This window comes from Poeciliopsis prolifica, unplaced genomic scaffold (assembly GCF_027474105.1).
Source record: "Poeciliopsis prolifica strain line A6 unplaced genomic scaffold, Auburn_PproV2 SCAFFOLD050, whole genome shotgun sequence".
NCBI classification, from domain to species: Eukaryota; Metazoa; Chordata; class Actinopteri; order Cyprinodontiformes; family Poeciliidae; genus Poeciliopsis; species Poeciliopsis prolifica.
In genome coordinates this window covers 3,160,897-3,181,287 of record NW_026562425.1, presented here as the reverse complement: position 1 = coordinate 3,181,287, position 20,391 = coordinate 3,160,897, and the positions used below count along the sequence as shown (strand labels likewise).

Sequence of the window (20,391 nt, the reverse complement as noted above, 5' to 3'; positions counted from 1 at the left end):
TGTTTAAACCAAAAGCACGCCAGCCTGCTTACAGAACGACCACTTACAGCAGACGGTGCCATTCGAGATCTATTTAGAGATCGCTTTACTAAATTGAGCATTGTGTGCCACTCAGGCACCAAGCTTCAGCCACCGCAGAACATATGGTGTCTTGCAAAAGTGCTAACAGTTCTTGAAGTTTTTTACAGTTCTTTTACAGTTACCTAAAACCACAAATTTCACTGTTGGTTAATGAGATTTTGGGTGTTAAATTGACACAAAGAGTGCATAGTAGCTAACTGAAAGAAATTTTTTTGACTCTTTTGTTAGTAAGAATCTGTGCTGTTTGCATTTGTATTCAGCCACCCTTACTCTGATGCCCTAAAATAAAACCCGGAGCAAAAATGACCCTTTAATGTAGAGTCCAATTGGTTGTCATTTAATCTCTCTAAAAAGCCAGCTGTTCTGTGGTGTTTTTTTCTGCATTATGAAGACCAAGTAACACAGCAGACAATGGGGTTGATAAAGTTGTTAGAAAATAATATTTTAAGTTTTGAAGATATAACATTATTGGTAATTTCATAATCTGAAAATGGGAAAAAAAAAACAACAACAAAACCACCAAAACACGGTTAATCTAAACTCCTAGGCTGAACAGCAAGAACTCATTGGTTGATTGACACATGGAATACATGTCACATGGCAAAATCAATTTCTATACATAACCCAAAAGTAATGCAGGAAAAGGTGTTTGTACAAAGTACTGACTGAAGGCTTCTCAGAGTTTTAGTTGTAAAAATATTTGTAACATTTTTCTTCTGTCCACTTCAGAATTATGTCTCTGAAAATAAATCTCAATAAAATAGAAGTTTTATTGTAGTTGGTGACGCCTTTTCTTTTTAAGGCGTCACCAACTACATTTGCACAACCAAACTTCATTTTCTTGTTTAATGATTTAATCATAGCACATTTAGCCCCAAAGACCATTCTGTGTAAATCTCTACATCTAATTAAAAATGTAACATCCAAGGTCATCCATGTTTTTATATTTAGAAGAAATTGATTGTGTTATCCATCTTTCAGAGGGCCCAGGGTTAGCTGAGGAAGAGAAGAAACACCTGCTTGTTGCTATTGTTCAGACAGTTTTCTCTAAAGATGTCTGAACTCTCCAACATGCTGCAGCTGGACATGGGAGGGGGCTGTGAAACTTTTTGGCCTGTTTATTGCAGATCTTTTCAGTGCTGTTACCGGCAGCAGATGTCTTGTATACACTAGCAGCATTATTCTGCGGTGCGCTGATGTTGACATGAATATTATGGAGCTTTTCTGTAATTCTGAAAACCCAAATAATCTTCAAAATTTGCTGAGAATATGTTTAGCCAAAATGTGGACAGCTAGCAACTAAGTTTGTGAGCACAAGAATGGAAAAGAGTTTTTTTTTTTTTTTTTACTTTTCTTCTGGTGTCTTGTAGAGAGTTGTGTGTTGGGAGACCTCAAAATATATTTCTCTGAGTCAGAAAGAGGGCTGGTCAAGTTTTCAAGCAAATCTTTAAATAATCTGAAATGAGTCTGATTAGTTTTTGAATTTTATTATGGGATTCCTTCATTCTGAGATGTCTTCACCTGGCAGATCCCAGCAAAATCTTGGCATAGAAAGTTGTTTACCAACCAGGACAATTATATTTTCACTTAAGGCCAGTTTGATTAGCATAGCCTTTATACCCTAATAAGAAAATCATATGAAAAATGCTTTTTGCATTTCCTCAGTGTGTGATTAAAGGGTGACAGTAAGGTTATTAATTAATTTTTAAGGGAATTCATGCCTTTTAACAGCACAACAGGTTTTGTTTTAAGCCACATTTGCAAGACAGATACATTTTCAAACATGATTTGTGTAGCAGTTATTGTCCTCTTATGTGCCCCTTGTTGAACTGAAGGTCTTGAGCATTTGCTAAGATTTGTTTTGGACCCAGTTTTTTTGGGTGGCATAGTTTAATATAATCTTGTCAAGCATCTTTTTTGTTTACTTTAACTTGATTGTCGCTGGAAAGTAGATTTATATATATTTTTCCAAATTAGACTTCCTTACCTCCCGCTGGCTTTGGGTCTAGCCTGCTATTATCACCCCATGAAAAGTTCGTAAGGGAAAATAAATAGCTGTGCTGATTATGTCTTTGTACATGTCAAAGCACATTCCAAAAATGGCAGAAAATGTGCTTGATGAATCAAATTTTGTCATCCAACACCCCGGTGTTATAATTCAGAGCCAGCTGGTTGAACTACTACCTTATCAATTAGTCGGGTCTTGTTCTTCACTGAGATTGTGCAAAGTATTTTCGACTAGGACCATTTGCTGCAGAAATATATGTTTATGTCAGAGGTAAAGTGGTTCCTTTTTTCACTGAACTTATAAACATTTTAGCATGTAATTAAGCATATTTTGAGAACCCAGTGAATGACAAACTATCTGGGACAAGAATGTAAATTCAAAATACTGGAGAAATGCCAACTGCCTCTTTAGAAATTGAGGGAAATTTATCACTTCAGGGGGAAATTCTTGATGCTTTAGATTTGATTACATCCAAATGTTTTGTTGTGTGTTCTACCTTTCATGATCAGAATCATATTCTCCTGTGTTATTTCTGAAGCTGGCTGTAAAACATCACATTGCTCAAAATACAAGCTGCTGAAATCATTTCACCCCCACAGCTGTAGTAAACACAAGTCGCAGTCGAGCTGAAACATGTTCTGCAACTTGGCCAAATAAAATCCAATGGGAAAGAGATTTTTTTTTCTATACCCTTGAATATACAAAAGTTTCCTGTTACCGTACATTAGCCAGTTTATTCTGTGTGACCCGCTCTAAACTGAACAGGACTTCTGTGCTACCTTCAATTGCTGCAGTCACAGTTTACGTTTGGTTTCCAAGAAGTAATGTTGCCTCATTGAAGTTGAGCAGGAAGTCGTCTAAATAGTGTTGTCTGGAATTTGCTGGAACATGAATCACGTGGGAATGACTAGAACTAAATGCAAATGTCAGTGATGGCTTCTGCAACTTTATTCAACAGATACCCGGAGGATAAAATTGAATGGTAACATTTAATTGGAGGTGAATTACAGCCCAAAGATTAGCACACATTGTTTTTTTCCAAAAAAGCAACCAGAGCAATTATCCAAATCCTCATTTTATTGAAAGTTGCATTTCACTCCTTATGCTTTTTTCTTTAAAAAAAAATCTTGCTCTTAGGTTTCTCCCACTGTATATACTGCAGAGCAGCCTCTACATGAAATAACCTGCTGAGTTTAACTGAAAGCCAGATTCCTCCTCGTTCACTTTCATGCTGTTGAGTGGCGTTGTCACGAACTGTTGTCAAGAGCTTTTCAGATTAAACCACATTCCCCAAACAGGCCTCCTTTGCTTTCCCTTTACTTACTGCTGTACCACACCAGTTTGTTGAAGTAAAACTTTAATTTTCCCTAACAAGAAAACTGCAAAGATGCTGTATTGGCATATTCATCTCATAAAGCACTTATTGCAGGGCAGAAAAAAGTAGTTAGCCTGCGTGCACTAGCCTGCTTTACAAAATAACTAAGAGTTCTTTAAAACCTCAAAGCCTCTTAAACTTACAGTAGGTGAAGATAAGGCCATAGAGGCGTCTGTACTGTTACCTGTGGGAGCTTAGTAGTTGGAGCACACCATCGTTTTTAGCAGGTGTACTTGTTATTGTCAGAGAGAAGTGACAATGTCAAAATGGAATATATGTCCTGGCATGATGGACAGAAAAATGTTCCGTCTACCATGATGGATGGAGACTAAAATAAAATTTTGTACATTTGCCAAACAAAATGTGCTTAGACAATGTCCTTAGTGCTTAGGACTTAGGACATTGTCTAAAAACTTTTTTGGTGACCTTCACTTTTTGACTTTATTCTATACTGTAAACCAAATTTCAGATTATGCTTTAATTTTCTTGAAATGTTATATATATTAATACAAATGTTTTTTTCCAGTAATTTCTATTAAGGGCTTGCACCAATGATAAAAAAATAGATTCCCTACAGCCCTGTTTACATTTTTTACACCTGGTGAAAATAAAATTAGAAACAGAAATGTATGAAAGAAAAATTCAACCTTTATTTTGAGCATATTTATCCACCAATAAGAATTTTTTATTTTAATTTGTTTTTACAAAATCACTGTCATAATTGTTTACCAATATCCAATCACCTAAAACCCCGTCCCCATTGTCGAGTCTCATTCTCGCTGGTTAGTCTGGTTAGGTTTGAGCCAAGTTAGGTCTGTCTCCACTGGCGGTGTGTTCCTCACTATTGTGGGCGGGAACTGAGGAATGTGGGCGGGGCATGACTTCACAGGAGCCAAGGTCGCTGTTTGCTTGTACTTTGCAGCGTTTGAATTTACAGGCAAACTTGCTGCAGTAAAATTGCCACGAACTTGACCGGTCCGTGGTGATAAAAAGGTTGGGGGCCACTGATGTAAATTACGGGTAAATCAACAAATGCCATCTGCTGTCAATCAAATTTCTTACATGCGATATGTAGTTTGAAGTTGTTACGCAAGACTTGCAAGAGCCATGTAGGATTTGCAAACGGAGATGAATTTGGCTGGAGCGTATAGAGGTAGAACCGGTTAATGCCACGCCCATGGAGAAGCGGCTAAAATGTATTTAATGTACCTGAAGCATTTATAAATATCCACTTTCCTTTTTTAATGTTGATGCTGATCTCTGATGTAGGTGCGCTACAACTTTGCAACTAGAATCCATTCACGGTTGGTTTTGATCTTTGAGATTGTAGATCTGACCAATCAGATCTGTGTCTCAAAAACTGAGAAAAAGTAAGTTCCAACTCTGTTAAATATTTGAAATGACGGCCATCCACTTTCCTATAACTGCAGACCGCAACTCAAGCCGCCTGGCAACCTGCCAGGCGCGTTAAGCTTTTGTCACCAGCGCTGTTTAAGACCTGGCTTTGGAACTGTTGAGAAGCATGAGTTCAGAAAGCGAATCTTACATTGTGATGCAGTGTTGGGGCAATGCTGCTCTGTTTTTAATCTGCTATATGGTTTATTCATTGAAATCTGATCATTGGTATCTCTGAAATCTTAACTTCCTTTACAGATTTTGGATTCTTTTATCTTCTGATCAACATCTTGCATATTTAGCCGTCCACTTGGTGTTTACCGTACATATTAAGTACTTGAGATCTTAAAATGTGCAGCAAAGGAAAAATAAGCATTCACATGTTTAAAATTATCTTTATTCAGCAGTCAATATAGAGTGTAAGATAAAACATTTTTGGCACAGTTGCTTGATGATAAAAAGCTGTCCCCTTTATGCATGATAATCTTAATAAATATGAAAATCTATAATTTATTTCCAAAATAAATACAATATAAACTACGACATAGATGCACCGCATCAGCACCCCTCGCTTTTACCTTCTCATGAGGAAAAACAAATATGCAAAACAATAGCTGTACTTCAGGCAGTTATTTCAAACTACAATAGGACATCTGAGGGTGAGAAGGATGCATTATTATTCATGTACACAGCTTATTACTCTCCTAAAAGTCTACCAGGCAGCACAACACAGAGGCATGTTCGGGACCAGTTGAAAGGCTGTACAGAACAGAGGGGCATGGGTCAGAAAACACTTTACAGATGGGTAAAAACTTCAGCTTTCTACTTCTCAGAGCAAAAAGAAAACATTCCACTACCTCTTCCTAAAACCATTCATCTGGTTCCCACTTTCTCCTTTTTTTCATCTTTGCAAGTCACTTAAACCCAGTTCCAGAGAGAAATGTCACAAATTTCACCCAGGGTCACAATTTCAACAAGTTAAATTATCTTAAGCTTGAGGAGAGATGTTTAATGGATTCTGAATTGTTGGCAAATCTTTTGGGTGAAATTGAATCCAGCGGATATAGAGATGCAGATATTTTGGTCTGCACTCCTGCTAAAGATATGTAAAAAAAAAAAAAAAAAAAAAAGAAGCTTTATTTCAGTAGCATAATTGCAACCTAAATAAAAAGTTGTGAAAAATATAACATTAAATTTGAGTACATTTATTCAGTAGGGGACAATCCCATGCTATGCAATAGACACCATCTACATCACTGTTTTATTGGGAAGCATGTCAGGAAACGCCCTAGTCTAACATCAATATTTAGCGTTTTGGCCACCGACACTCAAAATGAATAGGTGGAAAAGCGCATCATCACCACTGTTAATTACAGTGGAGGATCTATGATCCTGTGAGCCCATTTCCCTTTCATAGGTCCTGAGAATGCCAGACTACATGAGGTTAACTCTTCAAAATACCAGGTGGTTTTAATAAACTCTGGTGAACTTTGCCAGAAAACTAAAAATGAGTCCATACATAATCATTTAACAGGATAGTAATCCAAAGCAAATGGCCAAATCAACACAGACTTGGCCATGACCGTCTGCAGACCTGAATCCAGTTGAAACTCATGAGAGATCCAAGACTTTAGATCATTTAGAGATGGCGTGTAAACAAGAATGGCCAGAGATAATCTATCCTGTCATTGTCATCTGCATATCCGAGATCAGTAACAAGTTTAGAAGGCAAATCCTGATATTCTTCTACCCAGCTAAGTTCTCTAGCATGTTTTATTGGGTTCCCGATGGGCTCTTTGGACACAAGTGATGCATGGTTCCCTTGAGAGATATGCTGTAGGGTCTCTTCAAAGTAAGATTTACCTGAAAGACATCCTAAGCATGGCTCTCAGGGAGTATCCTGCTCACATCCCAAAACCACATCAACCTATATCATTCAGTGGCAAGGAGCAGGAGTTTTTCCAAACACAGATCTTGTAGACCTGTGTCTAGTGTATGTCATGAACCATACCATAGTTGAGGGTGGGATTTAGGTGGATAATCAAATGGTGATTATCGACCATTTGTCTGTTTCTTCTTGTCTGTTCTCTTTCAACAAATGACGATCCGGAGAAGTGATCAAATTACTGAAGACGAGGCTCAATTCCATCCAAATCCAACTCCTCTGATTGAGGCAGAGACTGGCCTCCATGTTGGAGTTGATCCTCATGTAGGCCACAATTTTCAGCCTTATGAAACTGAAGACAACTAAACCACAACATCTACAATAACCAAAGACGGATCTCTTTATAAACTGGATTGGCGACCAGAGGCAGCTCTGGTTGAGTCCAATCCAGAATAAACTACACATTCTGCCAAGAATGCAGGCATTACTCTTGCTGTGGGTACACAAGGATCAATTGATCCTTCCATACACTCATTAAAAACTTGGTGGATTGGTCAACCAAGCTACGATGACCTCTTTAGCACTTCCTTGAAGGTAAAGCTTTGTGAAGACCAAAGCTTTACAATGCTTACCAACAAGTTGCACCAACTGATTTATGTCAAAATAAGTATTTTCTTAGCATGGTCATAAATGCACTCAAGTTGAAAACATTACCTTGGGATTATCCTACTGCAATAAGAACTTTGTACATATTTGTACTGGGGTGTCTGGTTGATTATTAGGGGAAAGTATAAGATTTATTCTTCAAAATGCGGATGAGGAAGTTTTTTTTACAAGAACACATGTTGAGAGCCTCTACACTATCAATAAATGCAGTTATTATGGGTCTTGTACCAGGGACCAAAGTAAAAATATTTATTTCCTTTATAATTATAAGTAACACTTCTGTTGTTTTCCTGTGTCATAAAGCTGCAATTAGTAACAATAAGAACATACAACATACAAATCCTCTCAGACTGAAACAAGTGAACATCTCTTTGGAAACATCTCAAAATATATCTGTAAGTTGTGCTGTAGTGACATTTTTTTTATAATGGAACGTGTATTTTTTATTTTATGGCTTCAATGCTTTTTTTATGTGCCTGACTAGTAATTTGTTGGGATGATGTAATCTGCAAGCTATAAAGTTTTGATAGGAATTTGAATGAAGTGCAGTGACAGCGATGATCCGATCCACCCTGGCGCATCGTTCTGATTCTAAACATGTACAAATGACTACAAAGACGCAAACCTCATGTTGCTAAACTGCTGTTAACACCATAGCTTACAGTGTCACTACACAGATAGAAAAGATATAAACGTGTTTGTTTGTGCTGTCATTTTCTTTTCATTTTTACGTGGAATCCAAACACGGCTCTCGCCATACATGTGATCTGCTTCCAACTGGCGATGACAGGCGAGTTCATTCAAAGTTACTCTGTCAAAAAAGGGTTCCCCTGGAAACGCCACAAACATTTCCCCATGGTTTCTTCCTCTCTGCTGGTGTTTATATTCCCTTGTTTGTCCATTATGCATCCCTTTCTGGATCTTTCAGCGGAGGCTTGGAGCAGCTTGAAAAAATGAAAGGTTCATTACTTTAGGTCATACACACCCACAGCTCTTCGCTGATACATTAGATATTATGTTATGGGTCTTATTTCCATAGTAGCCAAGGCTCTTTTCAAATTTAGTGGGTCGGCAGCAGGGTTCTTTGCTGACTCTGTTCTTTCGACCCCTCCCAAGAATGCCTTTTTCGACCATATGCTTCATGACAAGGTCATAGTTCAACTTTTTTTTATCGCATTGACCGCTGCAGTACTGCAGCTGTATCGTCTCGTCGCTCTCGAAGCCAAGACCGAGTTCAGTCACAGTTAGTTCCAGCTTCCTAAGGGAGCAAGGTCTGGATTTGTGAGCTCTCTTAGTCCTTCGAGTCTGGGTCATGCCACGGGACTGGTCTCTCCTTCTCTTCTTGTCCAGCAAAGTTTCCAGCACGTGCTGAAGCTCTCCCTCTGTAAAGCTCTGCAGCATCACAGAAACTAAAGGAGATGAGAAAGATCAACAGCTGTGTTATTGACAAATGACAAAGGGAAACTCATCAGACTTCCTTGTTATTTTAAACCAAACATTCAAAACATCAAATTCGACAGAACCGATGGTTGAGTGAGATAGGGCGTTACAGTCGCTGCAAACAATGAACTACATGTGCCAACAGGTGAACTCTTATTTGTTTATTTTTCTTGCATTTGCACTGTGTCTCTGCCTCGAATCTTCACCAGCATGACAAAGATTACATTTCCTGGAAGCAATTAGCTGATAAACTGGTGTATAAAGCAAAAGCCAAATATATTCCCTTCTGTTGACGGTTGTGAAGCTCTTATGGAGAGTCAGTGAAGTATGAGGTGCAGAGGTTGTTTAAGGATGTTAAAACCTGCTCTCTAAACAAATGAGTCTGACACTAAGTCTTCTGCTTGAACCATGACAACCTATTCCCATGACTCCTTATCTTAAACCAGACCAAACAAGACGAAAGAAATGGCGTTTCTCACACTCTGAGAGCAGGGAGTTCATGCTGTTGCTTGCTGAGCGCGTCTTCCGACGAAGATTTTCGGTCTGCCAGGGCAGTACTCGTGGTTCAGCTGAAGATTTTGAAGAGGATTTGTGGGAAGGTTCTGATGAAGAAGATGCTTGCGGATATTTCGCTTGGACTCTGAACTCTCTGATGGAGGCCATGTTTTTAATGAGGAAGGTGGACAGGGCTGCAACACAGACCACGAAGGCAAAAGTAGCACCTTTCCATAACTTCATCTTAAAACGTGGGGGAGCATTGAAACTCTGCAGAGATGGAGACAAAAAAGGGACAAAGTTCAGATAGTTTGTCAAATTTGAAGAACCGACATAAATGTGATAATAAACCCATATATGCTGTTAGATTTCTGTAACTTTCTCTATCAGGGCTTTTATTTTAGCACAAATTTAGTTTTTTCATTAGTCCCCCATCAGGGGGCCACACAAGTATTTAAAGAAAAAAAAAAAAACTTAAAAAATAAATAAAGCAAGTTTACTTATATAGCACATTTCAGCAACATGGTAGTTAAAAGCACTGTTCTGTAAGAATTGTTGTAATGATGTTGAAAATATCAGATTCATGTGGTCTGACTTGTTTGAAATCAAATTGAATTATTTTTGGTTCATATTAATGCTTTTGATAATCTCTAAATTATTTTAACTGATCAAGTCAGAGATTTTAGAACAGGGATGTCAAAAATGTGGCATCGGGAGCCATTTGTGGCCCTTGAAATGATTTTGGTTGGCCCCTGACCACAAGTCAACAATGATTTAAAAAAGAAAAGAAAATCTGTCCGACAAAATAGAAAACAATTGATGACCCCAATAAATTTGGAAATTGTCTGTTTTCTTTTAATAAGGCAACAGTGGAAAGGCATTTTTAATGTGATGGATCTTTAGTGACATACTAATTTATTCAAATTGCTTTATTATTGATCAGAAAACTGTCACAAACTGTTTTTCTTTTCTTTTTTTTTTAAATAAATAAATTTTGTGGCCCACCACTGGTTTAAATATTCACATTTTGGCCCTTAGGGTAAAACGTTTGGACACCAGTGTTTTACATTTTCACATTCAAGAAACCTTCAATATCAACTGGTAACTTTATTCACTCTAAAAAGTAAATTCTTATATAATACAAATTCATAATTTTTTATCTCAAAATATCTAATATTTATACATAAATGTTAATCTACTGAATAGTTTTCCCATGTTTTGCAGCGTATAGAAGCTTAACGCATGGCTGGAGCTCATGTTGCATGAATAGCAGCGTAGCATGGAAGAGATCAGGATGTTGTTTTACTCAGGTGTGAAGAAGGCAGATGGCTCTAATAGCTCTGAATCAAATGACTGGTTCGTTAGCAGGTCTTTGGCAAATGTGATGGGATTTTGAAGAGGTAATTCAACCATTTGATGAAGCTATGTTGGATCAGAAATGCATCTAAAACCAGCCAATCAACTGCAGTGATATTGGCAGTGTATGTAGGAGCAAAGTTCTGCTGGAAAATCAAATCAAAGAGAGCTTGACAGCAGAGGGAAACATGAAATGTTCTAAGATTTCCTGGTTGATGTCTGCACTGACATGATAAAAACACAGTTGACAGAGTTTCCCCCACAAAATCAAGCCCAAAGATAGGGACACTAAAGTAGTCCACTAGCAGCCCACCATGTTTTTGTGTTTATAAAATTTTAAAAATTACAAAAATACAGAGATGCACAAACAGGCCTTTATGACATGAAAGTGGAGGGACAGTGCAATTGGTGTGCAGACTCTCCCACCCAGTTCAGTGAGTAAACTTTATACCTAGCTTAATCCGTCTTTACTGTCATTGGTGTATAAAAACCCTATTTAAAATGAACAAACAACACTTAGCCTAATGGGGGGCAAATAAAGCCTGGTGGCCCGCCAGGCTTATAATGCACTGCGGACACCCTGGTAGATCAGCGGCACGCAAAACTTTCATCTGATTAGGAGGCTTTGGACCACCAAGCAGCAGTCAAAGTCATGTTCTGGATATATCTGACTCCATGCCGTGAGAACCTCTCTCAAACTCTCAAAGTGGCTCAGGCTGTATTTACCTTTTTTACTGGTGCATCTCTTTCTGCCACTTGAACTGATGTTTCCATTAATATGGTTGAATTCATGCAGATTCTTTTGTAATGGCTTATCTATTTTGTGGAGGGTGTCCACAACTATCTGTATGACTTCTCTGAAGTCAGCAGGATTCCTTATGAGTGAGTCAGAACAAAACATTTATTTATCTTCGGACTTGTGTTTTGGCTTTGTGTAATATTGCAGAATCTGAATTTTGAATTTCTTTAATGTGTTTCCCTTGACTTTTATCAACAAGTTTTTCAGAAACTTTTTGATAATGGTCAAATATGCTGTCTTGTAACTTTCTGGCCTTTGACAATGAAGTTTGTTTAAAGTGTGCCTCGTCAAACTTATGCTGCCTTGGTGGATTTTTCACTGTTCACTGCTTCGATGACAATATAAACTTCTTTAATTTATTTGAATATTTCTTTACAGAGAGCAAGCACATTCCTGTCATTACAAGAATCTCTTGGCCACACCTATTTGCTAAGTAGTGTTTGATGAAGCCCTTACGAACATGTGTTTGCCTAGATCCCATTATCACGCATGGCCCAGCCCTCCCTCCTGCCACAGCCGCCACAAAAACTCAATTTAGAGTAATTCAGCCCCCCGAAACCCTCTTTCTGGTATTCAAGACATTTTGTTGTATTTTTCATGTTGTGTGACAAGTGAGCAAAGCATTTCCTCGGATTCGGAAATGGTACGCTGGCAGAGACTTAAAAGCAAATCCAGACCAGTCTCGCAAAGCGTTTTGCCAGACTGGAGCCTGTAGCATACAGGCTTCTGGGTTGTTTACAGTGAAGGGGAGAAAGCCACATATTTCTGCTACAGGTCCATTACAGGAATGAAAAGACAGCATAAATATGATCTGTAAATCTGAGTACAAAAAAAGAGGGCTTATGCATTTCAAGTTGTTGTTTTTTGTTTGTTTTAACGAGCTGTGGGCAAATTAAAGAAACCACAGAATGTGAGGGTTTTGGACGACACAATCACAAAAACAAACTCCATGCTTGAGCAGGCGAGGGATAAACGGCGTGTAAACATGGACCACCAGTGTATCAGTTAAAGTTTGATTCATCAATCATAATTCCATATGGATCTGAGATGCTTAGGAGTCGCTGCGCAATACTATTCATTTGACAGTCAAACGTGTCACCCAACAACCTCATTTAATGTCCAGTCTATGTAAATCAGGCGTGGAGCAGCAGCCTTTGGGTACGTCTGACATCTACTCCTTACTGCTCATTCTGATCACCAGACAAGATCAACTGATGTTCCATGTTTCTGCAGGTTTAACGCAATTTATTTCCCTGTTTTGATATTTTTGCATGCAATTAACAGGCCATTGTTGAAATGAGAATTTGTTCTCAGTCAACTTACCTGTTTGAATAAAACTTAAAGTAACACCAGCAACTTCAACTAGATATTAAATGAAAAATAAAGCAAGGTTCCTTTGCACTGTGAAACTGGATTCAATATTTTCCCTGCCTGGATAAAAACGGAAATACGTTTTTCCAGACTTTATTCCCTATCAAATTGTGTAAATTATTGTCCTCCTTTGTGTGCTTCCTCCGTGTACTGCAGTTTCTTTTACTCCTTTATTTTTCTCCATCTCCCTTATGTTTTTCTCATTTCTTCCTCCCCCCTCATGTCCTTCATTCTTTTTAAACATACTTCCATCCCTCTGTTTCTTTTGATCTTCTAGCTTCCTTCGTTGTGACGTTCGATCTTTCTTTTTTGCTCCTAACTTCCTTTCTTGTCTCTCTTTGAATCATATTTCCCTTCCTTCTGTCTGTTTTTCCTTCCTTTTTCGTACTTCCTTTATCTTTCCTTTTTATTCTAACACCCTTCCCTTCTTCTATCTTTTAATCCATTCCTTTTTCATGTGTCCTATCTTTCTTTCTTCTCTATTTGTGTTCTTCTTTATTTCCTCTCGCGTACCTTTCTTATGTTTTTCTGTCTCTCCGTCCTCTATTCAGTTCCTTGTCCTACCATACATTCTGTCTCCATCCATGTTCTGTTTTTTTTTTTTCTTTTCTTGGGTTTCTCTAGTTCAGAAGCGTTCAGAAAAATTCCCTTGTTCCTTTTCAGAGTGATAAATTGTCAATAGTAATAGAGTCAGTTTGTTATGATGAACGGCCCAGGATGAGATCACTGTTTGCTTCTTCTATTAATAGGTCAGTTTGGGGCGATTACTCATCCCCGGGAGTTAGCCGTTTCACACCGCAGCGATGCGTCAGTGTCCTCAGCTCGTTAACTCGGCGGCTCATCTCGATAAAACAATTACCTCGTCAAGAGGAGATGAGGCCTCCGGCGTGTCAGTGGCTGACACTGGACGAAGCCGAGCCGCCGTACGCTGATCTCACGTCCCCTGAAGACGCTTTGATTGTCATAATTGCTCCACTCAGAAACACATTAGTCACATCTGCAGTCGATTGCCAGCAATAAAAGTGCCAGGGAGCATTCGGCAGCTTGCTCAGACGGTCACGGAAAATTAATCAGCTCAGACATTTAATATCTACCTCTGGCCTTTACTGCTGAGGACATAAATACATGGATACTGATAGGGAGAAAGGAGAAGAGGGGGTGAGGGAGGCATCGGAGTTTTCTTTTGATTTGAAATGGAAAGACACCATGCAAATGGAGAGGAACAGTAACACAGAGGATACAGTGAAACCCCAGAGGACTTTTCACCAGAAGGAAAACCCATCCTCAAAAAGAGGTATAAAAGTACAGACAAGCTGCAAAGACAACTCAACCAGCTCCCACACATCCTCAACATGTCTGGCTCTTCACAAAAGCATCATGTGCCGATGTGTCCCTGCACGCTGTTGTGCCGGAACAGAGGGCCAATTGAGGTGCAAGGCCCAAAACAAACTGAGAAAATCCTCCATTCACGAACAAACAAGAGCCGAACGCCAAGGAAGCCGAACGCCTTCAATATCACAACTTTTATTTAAGAAACGGCACCTGAAATGTTGACCTACATAAAAGTAATCCCATATATGGCACAGTACATGTGGCTTTGCCCAGGGCACCACACACGACCAAGATGTCAAAAGATCAAGAACATTTTTATCTGTTTATCAGAAAATACTTTCTTTTTGCCATTATCATTAGATACTTAATAGAGAGCTTTTTCTTTGTTTTTATAAGCAGGATCGATCTACTCCACCAGTCTCATCCTATCTGTCTATTCCATCTTACCTAGGGTGTCTGTCATACAAGAACCACTCACTAAGTTTATGTAGTCAATACCTGGTTGCACATTGAATCAAGGTTCAGGTATAGACACTTTTCTATTAAAACTGGAGCCATTAGTTACTGTTATTCTTCGGCTGTTTTTAGCCTTGTCTATGCGCCATCATCTATCCGAGAAAACAAACACACTTTGTGTTTTGGCCCTTTATCCACACAAAAAGTCAATTTCATTTCACTAAAAATGATTATTTGTTAAAACTGTGACCAAAGTGAAGATTTGAAAAAACTCTGCATTTGTTGTGTACATTTGAAAATGGAGATATGGGATTGCATGCCTGACAGAGTGTGACAAATAATGCGCCAGTGCCACTTCTTGCTTGCACATGATTCCAATTGATATTGTATTGTGTTTTATTAACTTTAAAAAAAGTAATTCAACCTATAAACTTGTCTATACAAATAAACCTCCTGGCAACATTTCTAATTCCTAACAAGAGGTCGTGGTTGTTTTCATGTTGAAAACAACGGAGGTTTTAACCAGCATTGACGTGGCATTGGATTAAGACAGGTTACTTTAACAGCTGCCTGTTGATTCAAGTGTCTCATCTTCCTCTTCACAGATTTTCAATCAGGTTTAAGTCAAATGAAAATTAATGTGTTCAAAAATGTTTAAAGCCATCCCAGATGCATTATACTTGCATCAACGCAAACAATATGCAGTTGTAGGCCAGTCCTTGAACATCAACCGAGCTCTTGTTTCTACTCAAAGATTGTATTATCTCAAATGACACAATAAAATTGACGCGTTCAAGAAATAATTGAGTCAGTGACCGTGGTGCTGCTAAGCCGACAGTAATGTAATTACAGCGACATGGCACTCGCATCCTTCCTTCCTGCTGCTGCCAGAGGGAGAAACTCAACACAATGCCATGGCCAATCGCAGATGAAGCAGAGAACTGTCAAAGTGGGCATAGGTTACATCAGTGAGTAACACCAGCAGACAGGGGGGGGGTTTCTTGTCTGCCAGCTTGGATCTGGACCAACACTGTAGAGATCACAGATGAACTGAATGAAGAGCTTCTTTGTGTGAAAACCAGCTTTTTGTGCCCCTCTAGTTTAGCATTTCTTCCTATAGTCTCCCTAAATACTGCCGTTGCGTGGTTTCACTTTCCTCAGATCATTTGACGCAGACATGCACAGATAAACTTTCCAACCCTGCGGTGTTTGCCAAAGTTCCCTTCTCTGCTTTCATGTTCCTACAGCAACATCATCCAACACCAGATTATCCAGATTACATAATACCACTGCCTTTTGATATTAAGAATCCCCCTCAGGCCTAACTTTTTGTGTTTGTGTGTACATATATTTATGCCACTGCACAACTGGGGCATCTACCTACAGAACATGAATGCTTTGCTCCACCCATGCGATCGGCTGCTTCTGCACTACACTGAACACACCCTGTAAATACCTGCATGGAGAGATAACAGCAGTGGCGAAGGTGCCTACTGGGTTGTTGCAGGGAAACAACTGTCTTATGGTGTCCCATAGAGACCTAGTCTTGTGTTTTCCTCTCTTAAGTGAGCATCAGGAGGCTCGGGGACAGTGCCTGGAGAAGGTAATAGGGACATATTCCAAAGATCAGGGCGGGATTAGCACTAATGCCTGCCGGGTTTATCTGCAGTCACGTGGACAAACACCTGGCTGCAGTGTTGGTGCCTCTGTGTGTGTGCGTGAGTGCACGTGTGTCAGTGCTAATCCATCTGACACCTCAAATTCAAGGGTTAGGCCAGCATGCTCTGAGAGAGAACAGGCGCCTCTTCCTCTAAAACCCGCCTCGAATGTCGGCGTAACAAGAGGGAGAAAGGCGACAACCTTTGCGAGTCGGCTCTGTCGCTTTGCTGCTCAAAAACGGTTGCGACATAATTTGGGTGAAGGAGGACGTGTTGTCCTATCAGCATTTGTTCTTCCTGATGAAATTAAAAAATGTTAGGTAAAAAGAAAGATGCTTTGCAATTTATTTGCGCAGCCACATCAATTGGCTAGAGCTCTATCACACAGCAACCAAAGGATCATTAAAATAAAGCCTGGAACTTGTTAGTGTGAGAGCTGCTGTTTATTACTTAGGACACATTTTTACACACATTTCACACATTCTTGTGTTTTTCTACTTGGTGTCTGAAAAAAAAAGTAAGTTTGTGGATGAACACAGATTAATCATTGACAAACAACCTGGTACAGGGCACCGCTACTGATCCTGCTGCTGTCCAGGTGGCACTGTGTGCACATTTAATACCTGGCTATTAGAAAAAGTGTTGATTTACATTTACATATCTAACAAGCAAAGAGAAAGTTTCATGACAGCTGGATTAGAAACAATCTTGCCTCATCACGATTTCTGTTACAAAGATGGATGTTATGTGGGCTACTTTCTAAAGAAAAGTCCCTGAGCTGCTATTCTGGACCTTAATCTGTCCACGCCAGATCCTCTTTTAGCACAACAGCATCGACTCTAAACCCTTGTTAAACAGGTCGATGTTTCTGCCGCGGAAGGTTTGGTGGCCATCTGCCACTCTATGAACTCCACTTTCAAATGTGAGCAAAAGCAATGGAAAGAACTGAATATAATGTAATGCTGTAAACGTTCCAGGATTCAGAAGAGTGGTACTGTATGAGGATTTTTACAAACTAATCATTGACTGGTTATCGAAATGAAGATGTACTGGGGTTTTAATAAGTTATTACTTATTTTATTTATTAATTTTTTTTACAAAACTGCTCTAATATTCTGCCACCACAGTCATAGTTTAAAGTAGAGGTGCACGAAGAAATTGGCTTTTGACTGGAATTCACTGGAACTCAGTTTGATCAGCCGGCTTCAATAACCAGCCGATAGAAAACTGAAGGATCGTGTTCTTCACATAAACATTTGTGGACGGTGTATCTGCATGAAACACTCTTTATGAACTTTCACCATAACTGTGGTGGTTAGAACGAGAAATCCAAAGAAGCACAGAGATGTAAAAAGTAATTTAAAAGCAAAATATACATCCAGACAGTTAGAGAGAGCAAGACTTTAAGCAGATACCAGAATTGCCAATAAGAGAGTGAAAAAGCTTTTATTGTGAAAATGTTGATTTATCTTTTTCAAATCTGAGATAAGGATTTGCATTCTCTCAGTAATACTTGACGAAACTTAAAATTTTCTGATTGCTGGTTGAAAGAAGACTCCCAGAGTGTCCTTTTCTTAAAAAGTGGAGGCAAATTCATCTTTTTAGAAATAAAAGCAGTTAAGTCATGATATTCCTATAACAATTCCATCTGTTTATTGAATGCCAATTGAGGCGTAGACCATGACCTCACTGCTTTTATTTCAAATATTCCTATTGGTACCATATTGATTACTTCAGTTGTAATTATGCTATGGATTCATTGACTTAGCTTTGATACAGATTTAATCAAGAATAATAAAGTAAAAGATTTTGATTGTGCAGTGTATCTTCCTGCTTTTCTGCTCTTTACAAAGTCACAGGTTTAACTAACCCTAACTTTGCAGAGCAGCTGTAGTTTTGAAGCAGCCTTTCTTTAACAGTGATGAATGAGATTCATCTACTTCACTCTTCAGGTAAGCCAGGGAAAAGTCTAGAAGCTTCCAAAATCTTTATAAAAGGATCATATAATCATAAAGGATCAATGATTTAAAAACCATGAAGTACCTTAGTGGTAAACGGCTCATACTTAGTGTTAGTATTGTGGTTCCGGACAGAGCAACCTCAGATGATGTTTTGTCTTTTTTTTTTTTTTCCTCTAAAGAGTTTTTAGCGGCGCTAGTGGCTCGCATTTTTTTGACAGTAGACTGACAGGAAAGAGGGCAAGGAGAGGGAGGAAGACATGCGGCAAAGGTCGCCAGGCCCGGGAGTCGAACCCACGACGTCCGTGTCGAGGACTGAGGCCTCCAAATGTGGGGCATGCTAACCCCCTGCGCCACCACAGCACACCCCGATGTTTTGTCTTCTTATCTTGTCTGATTTATGCTGTGGTTAAATTGTTGTGCTTGTTCTTTCTATAATAACCACCTATATTTACTCTTTGAGGACATTTGTTCAATGAGAGCTCTTAAACGCCTAATTCATCTTTGGGGTTAAGACGGTACAGTTGTTCTGGAAAGCAGACCTTTGGGAAAGGAGAATCTGTGCTGGTGCGTCGTTGATCTCACGTTGTATCTCCCTCCTGTCACAATCAGATTTGTCAGGTTATGAAAGTTGAACGCCTCAGTTGACTTTCGGCTTAACCTCGATCAGGCCTCTTGGGGCACAGCTAGATACAGCGTAATCTCTACGTATGATATGGCTTTAGTGCAAAGTGGATCAACACTGATAAAAATAATCCAAGAGAGATTTCATTGTTTTTTAGAGCACATACAACATTTTATTATCTCAATCCGCGTAATAAACTAATAAAGCTGCAGTTCTATAACAAAAAATGCCATTGCAAGGAACAACCAGAAAGCAACTATGCATAAAAATGAGGCACACCACCACATTGGTTGAGTGACAGAAACGAACAAACTTTTCGTTTCTGAAAAACAAATGTGTCTGCATAGAGGGGGTGAAATAATTACAATAACCATCTACTTTTTTGTTGTTTTTGTGCTTGCTCCAGCTTGGTGACATGTCGCCTTGTAATCAGTGGCCACTACTCTGCAAACATTTCATGCCAGCCTGGCTGCTGCGCACCGCTGTCATGCAGTTGCAGCGAGGGCCGCTTGTTGATACAGATAATCCAACGTGTGTTTTCTGCCACTCAGGCACTTAGAGAGGCATCTCTGTCAGCAGCACCTAACGCCTTCCCACTTAAGCTGCCAGCTTAAACTAGTAAAAGAAGATGCGCTGTCCTTACCGTTCGGCCTGCTAATCCAGACTTAGCTGCGTGGCGTCGGCTTCAGCTGACCTCCTCAGACAAGTGCTGACTGGGTACGTCCATCTTCATCACAGGTGAGGAGCATAGGCAGGAGTCCTTCTTTTTTCTCATGAATTGTCTCACAACTCCTTCGCCTCGCGAGTACGGGAGGTGTCCTGACTTGATTGAGGTCCAGGATGTCTTATTCTTCGATCATATTTGCTTTTCCATTGAACTCTTCTGAGTGGTGAAGATCAAAATCAACATTCCTCTGAATGTAAGCATGCTCTTTGTGGCACCCAGATTGATCCATTCAAAAGAAGAAGAAGGGAGGGAGAGAGCTTGAAGGGACTCTAGGCTTCGGTTCAGAAAACGCCCGTCAACATGTCTCTTCGCGCAGAACTTCTTGCTCTTCTGTTTTGCAAAAAAGAAAAGCCTTTAACCTAAAACAGAAGGGGAGAGCAGAGCTGAGGTGCAGTGGCATGCAATAAACAGATCCCACAGATGTCTTAACTTTTATCCCATCTGTTGAAGGACTCGCGTCCCCTCAGAGCACTTTGTCTTCACTGATGGAAGGACAATGCACATCTTACCCTCTTTTCCAGCAGCAGGTCCTCTGTTGTGCTCCCGGGGGGGTGGGGGAACTCTGCGGGTTGAGAGGATGGGTTAGGGTGAGGAGGGAGAGCGTGGTTACTCTGAGTGGAGCAGAGAGCTTCTTTCTGATGCCTCTGCTTGCCTCTCCCCCCCTCAAACTGTTGCTCCTCCTCCTCCATAGTTGTGCTTGTGGGCCGAGTCGGATTACTCCTGATATGTTAATCTTCCTGGCTCTAACTCCAGGAGCGCTAAAG

The 20,391-nt window shown here is 39.6% G+C and overlaps 1 protein-coding gene across 2 annotated transcripts; it reads right to left on the bottom strand.

Moving 5' to 3' along the window:
- Positions 1 to 5,266: 5,266 nt before the first annotated feature.
- On the bottom strand, positions 5,267 to 20,253 carry LOC129378111 (neurturin). 2 transcript variants are annotated; one of them, XM_055058412.1, is made up of 4 exons: positions 20,137 to 20,253; positions 19,544 to 19,986; positions 9,330 to 9,615; positions 5,267 to 8,819 (listed from the first exon to the last, which is right to left on the bottom strand). In XM_055058412.1, the coding sequence occupies exons 3-4, from the start codon at positions 9,586 to 9,588 to the stop codon at positions 8,386 to 8,388; spliced, it is 693 nt and encodes a 230-aa protein (XP_054914387.1). In that variant the 5' UTR covers positions 9,589 to 9,615; positions 19,544 to 19,986; positions 20,137 to 20,253; the 3' UTR covers positions 5,267 to 8,385. The 2 variants fall into 2 exon arrangements, with proteins under 2 accessions (XP_054914387.1, XP_054914386.1); XM_055058411.1 differs by lacking the exon at positions 20,137 to 20,253 and having other exon boundaries at positions 19,544 to 19,994.
- Between the last annotated feature and the right edge of the window lie 138 nt (positions 20,254 to 20,391).

Excerpts from the sequence above, each read along its gene's own strand:
- LOC129378111 (XM_055058412.1), bottom strand. The coding sequence starts at position 9,588 with ATGAAGTTATGGAAAGGTGCTACTTTTGCCTTCGTGGTCTGTGTTGCA. Across the intron at positions 8,820-9,329 it reads GAACTCCCTGCTCTCAGAGT|TTTCTGTGATGCTGCAGAGC; the intron begins GTGAGAAACGCC and ends CATCTCCTTTAG.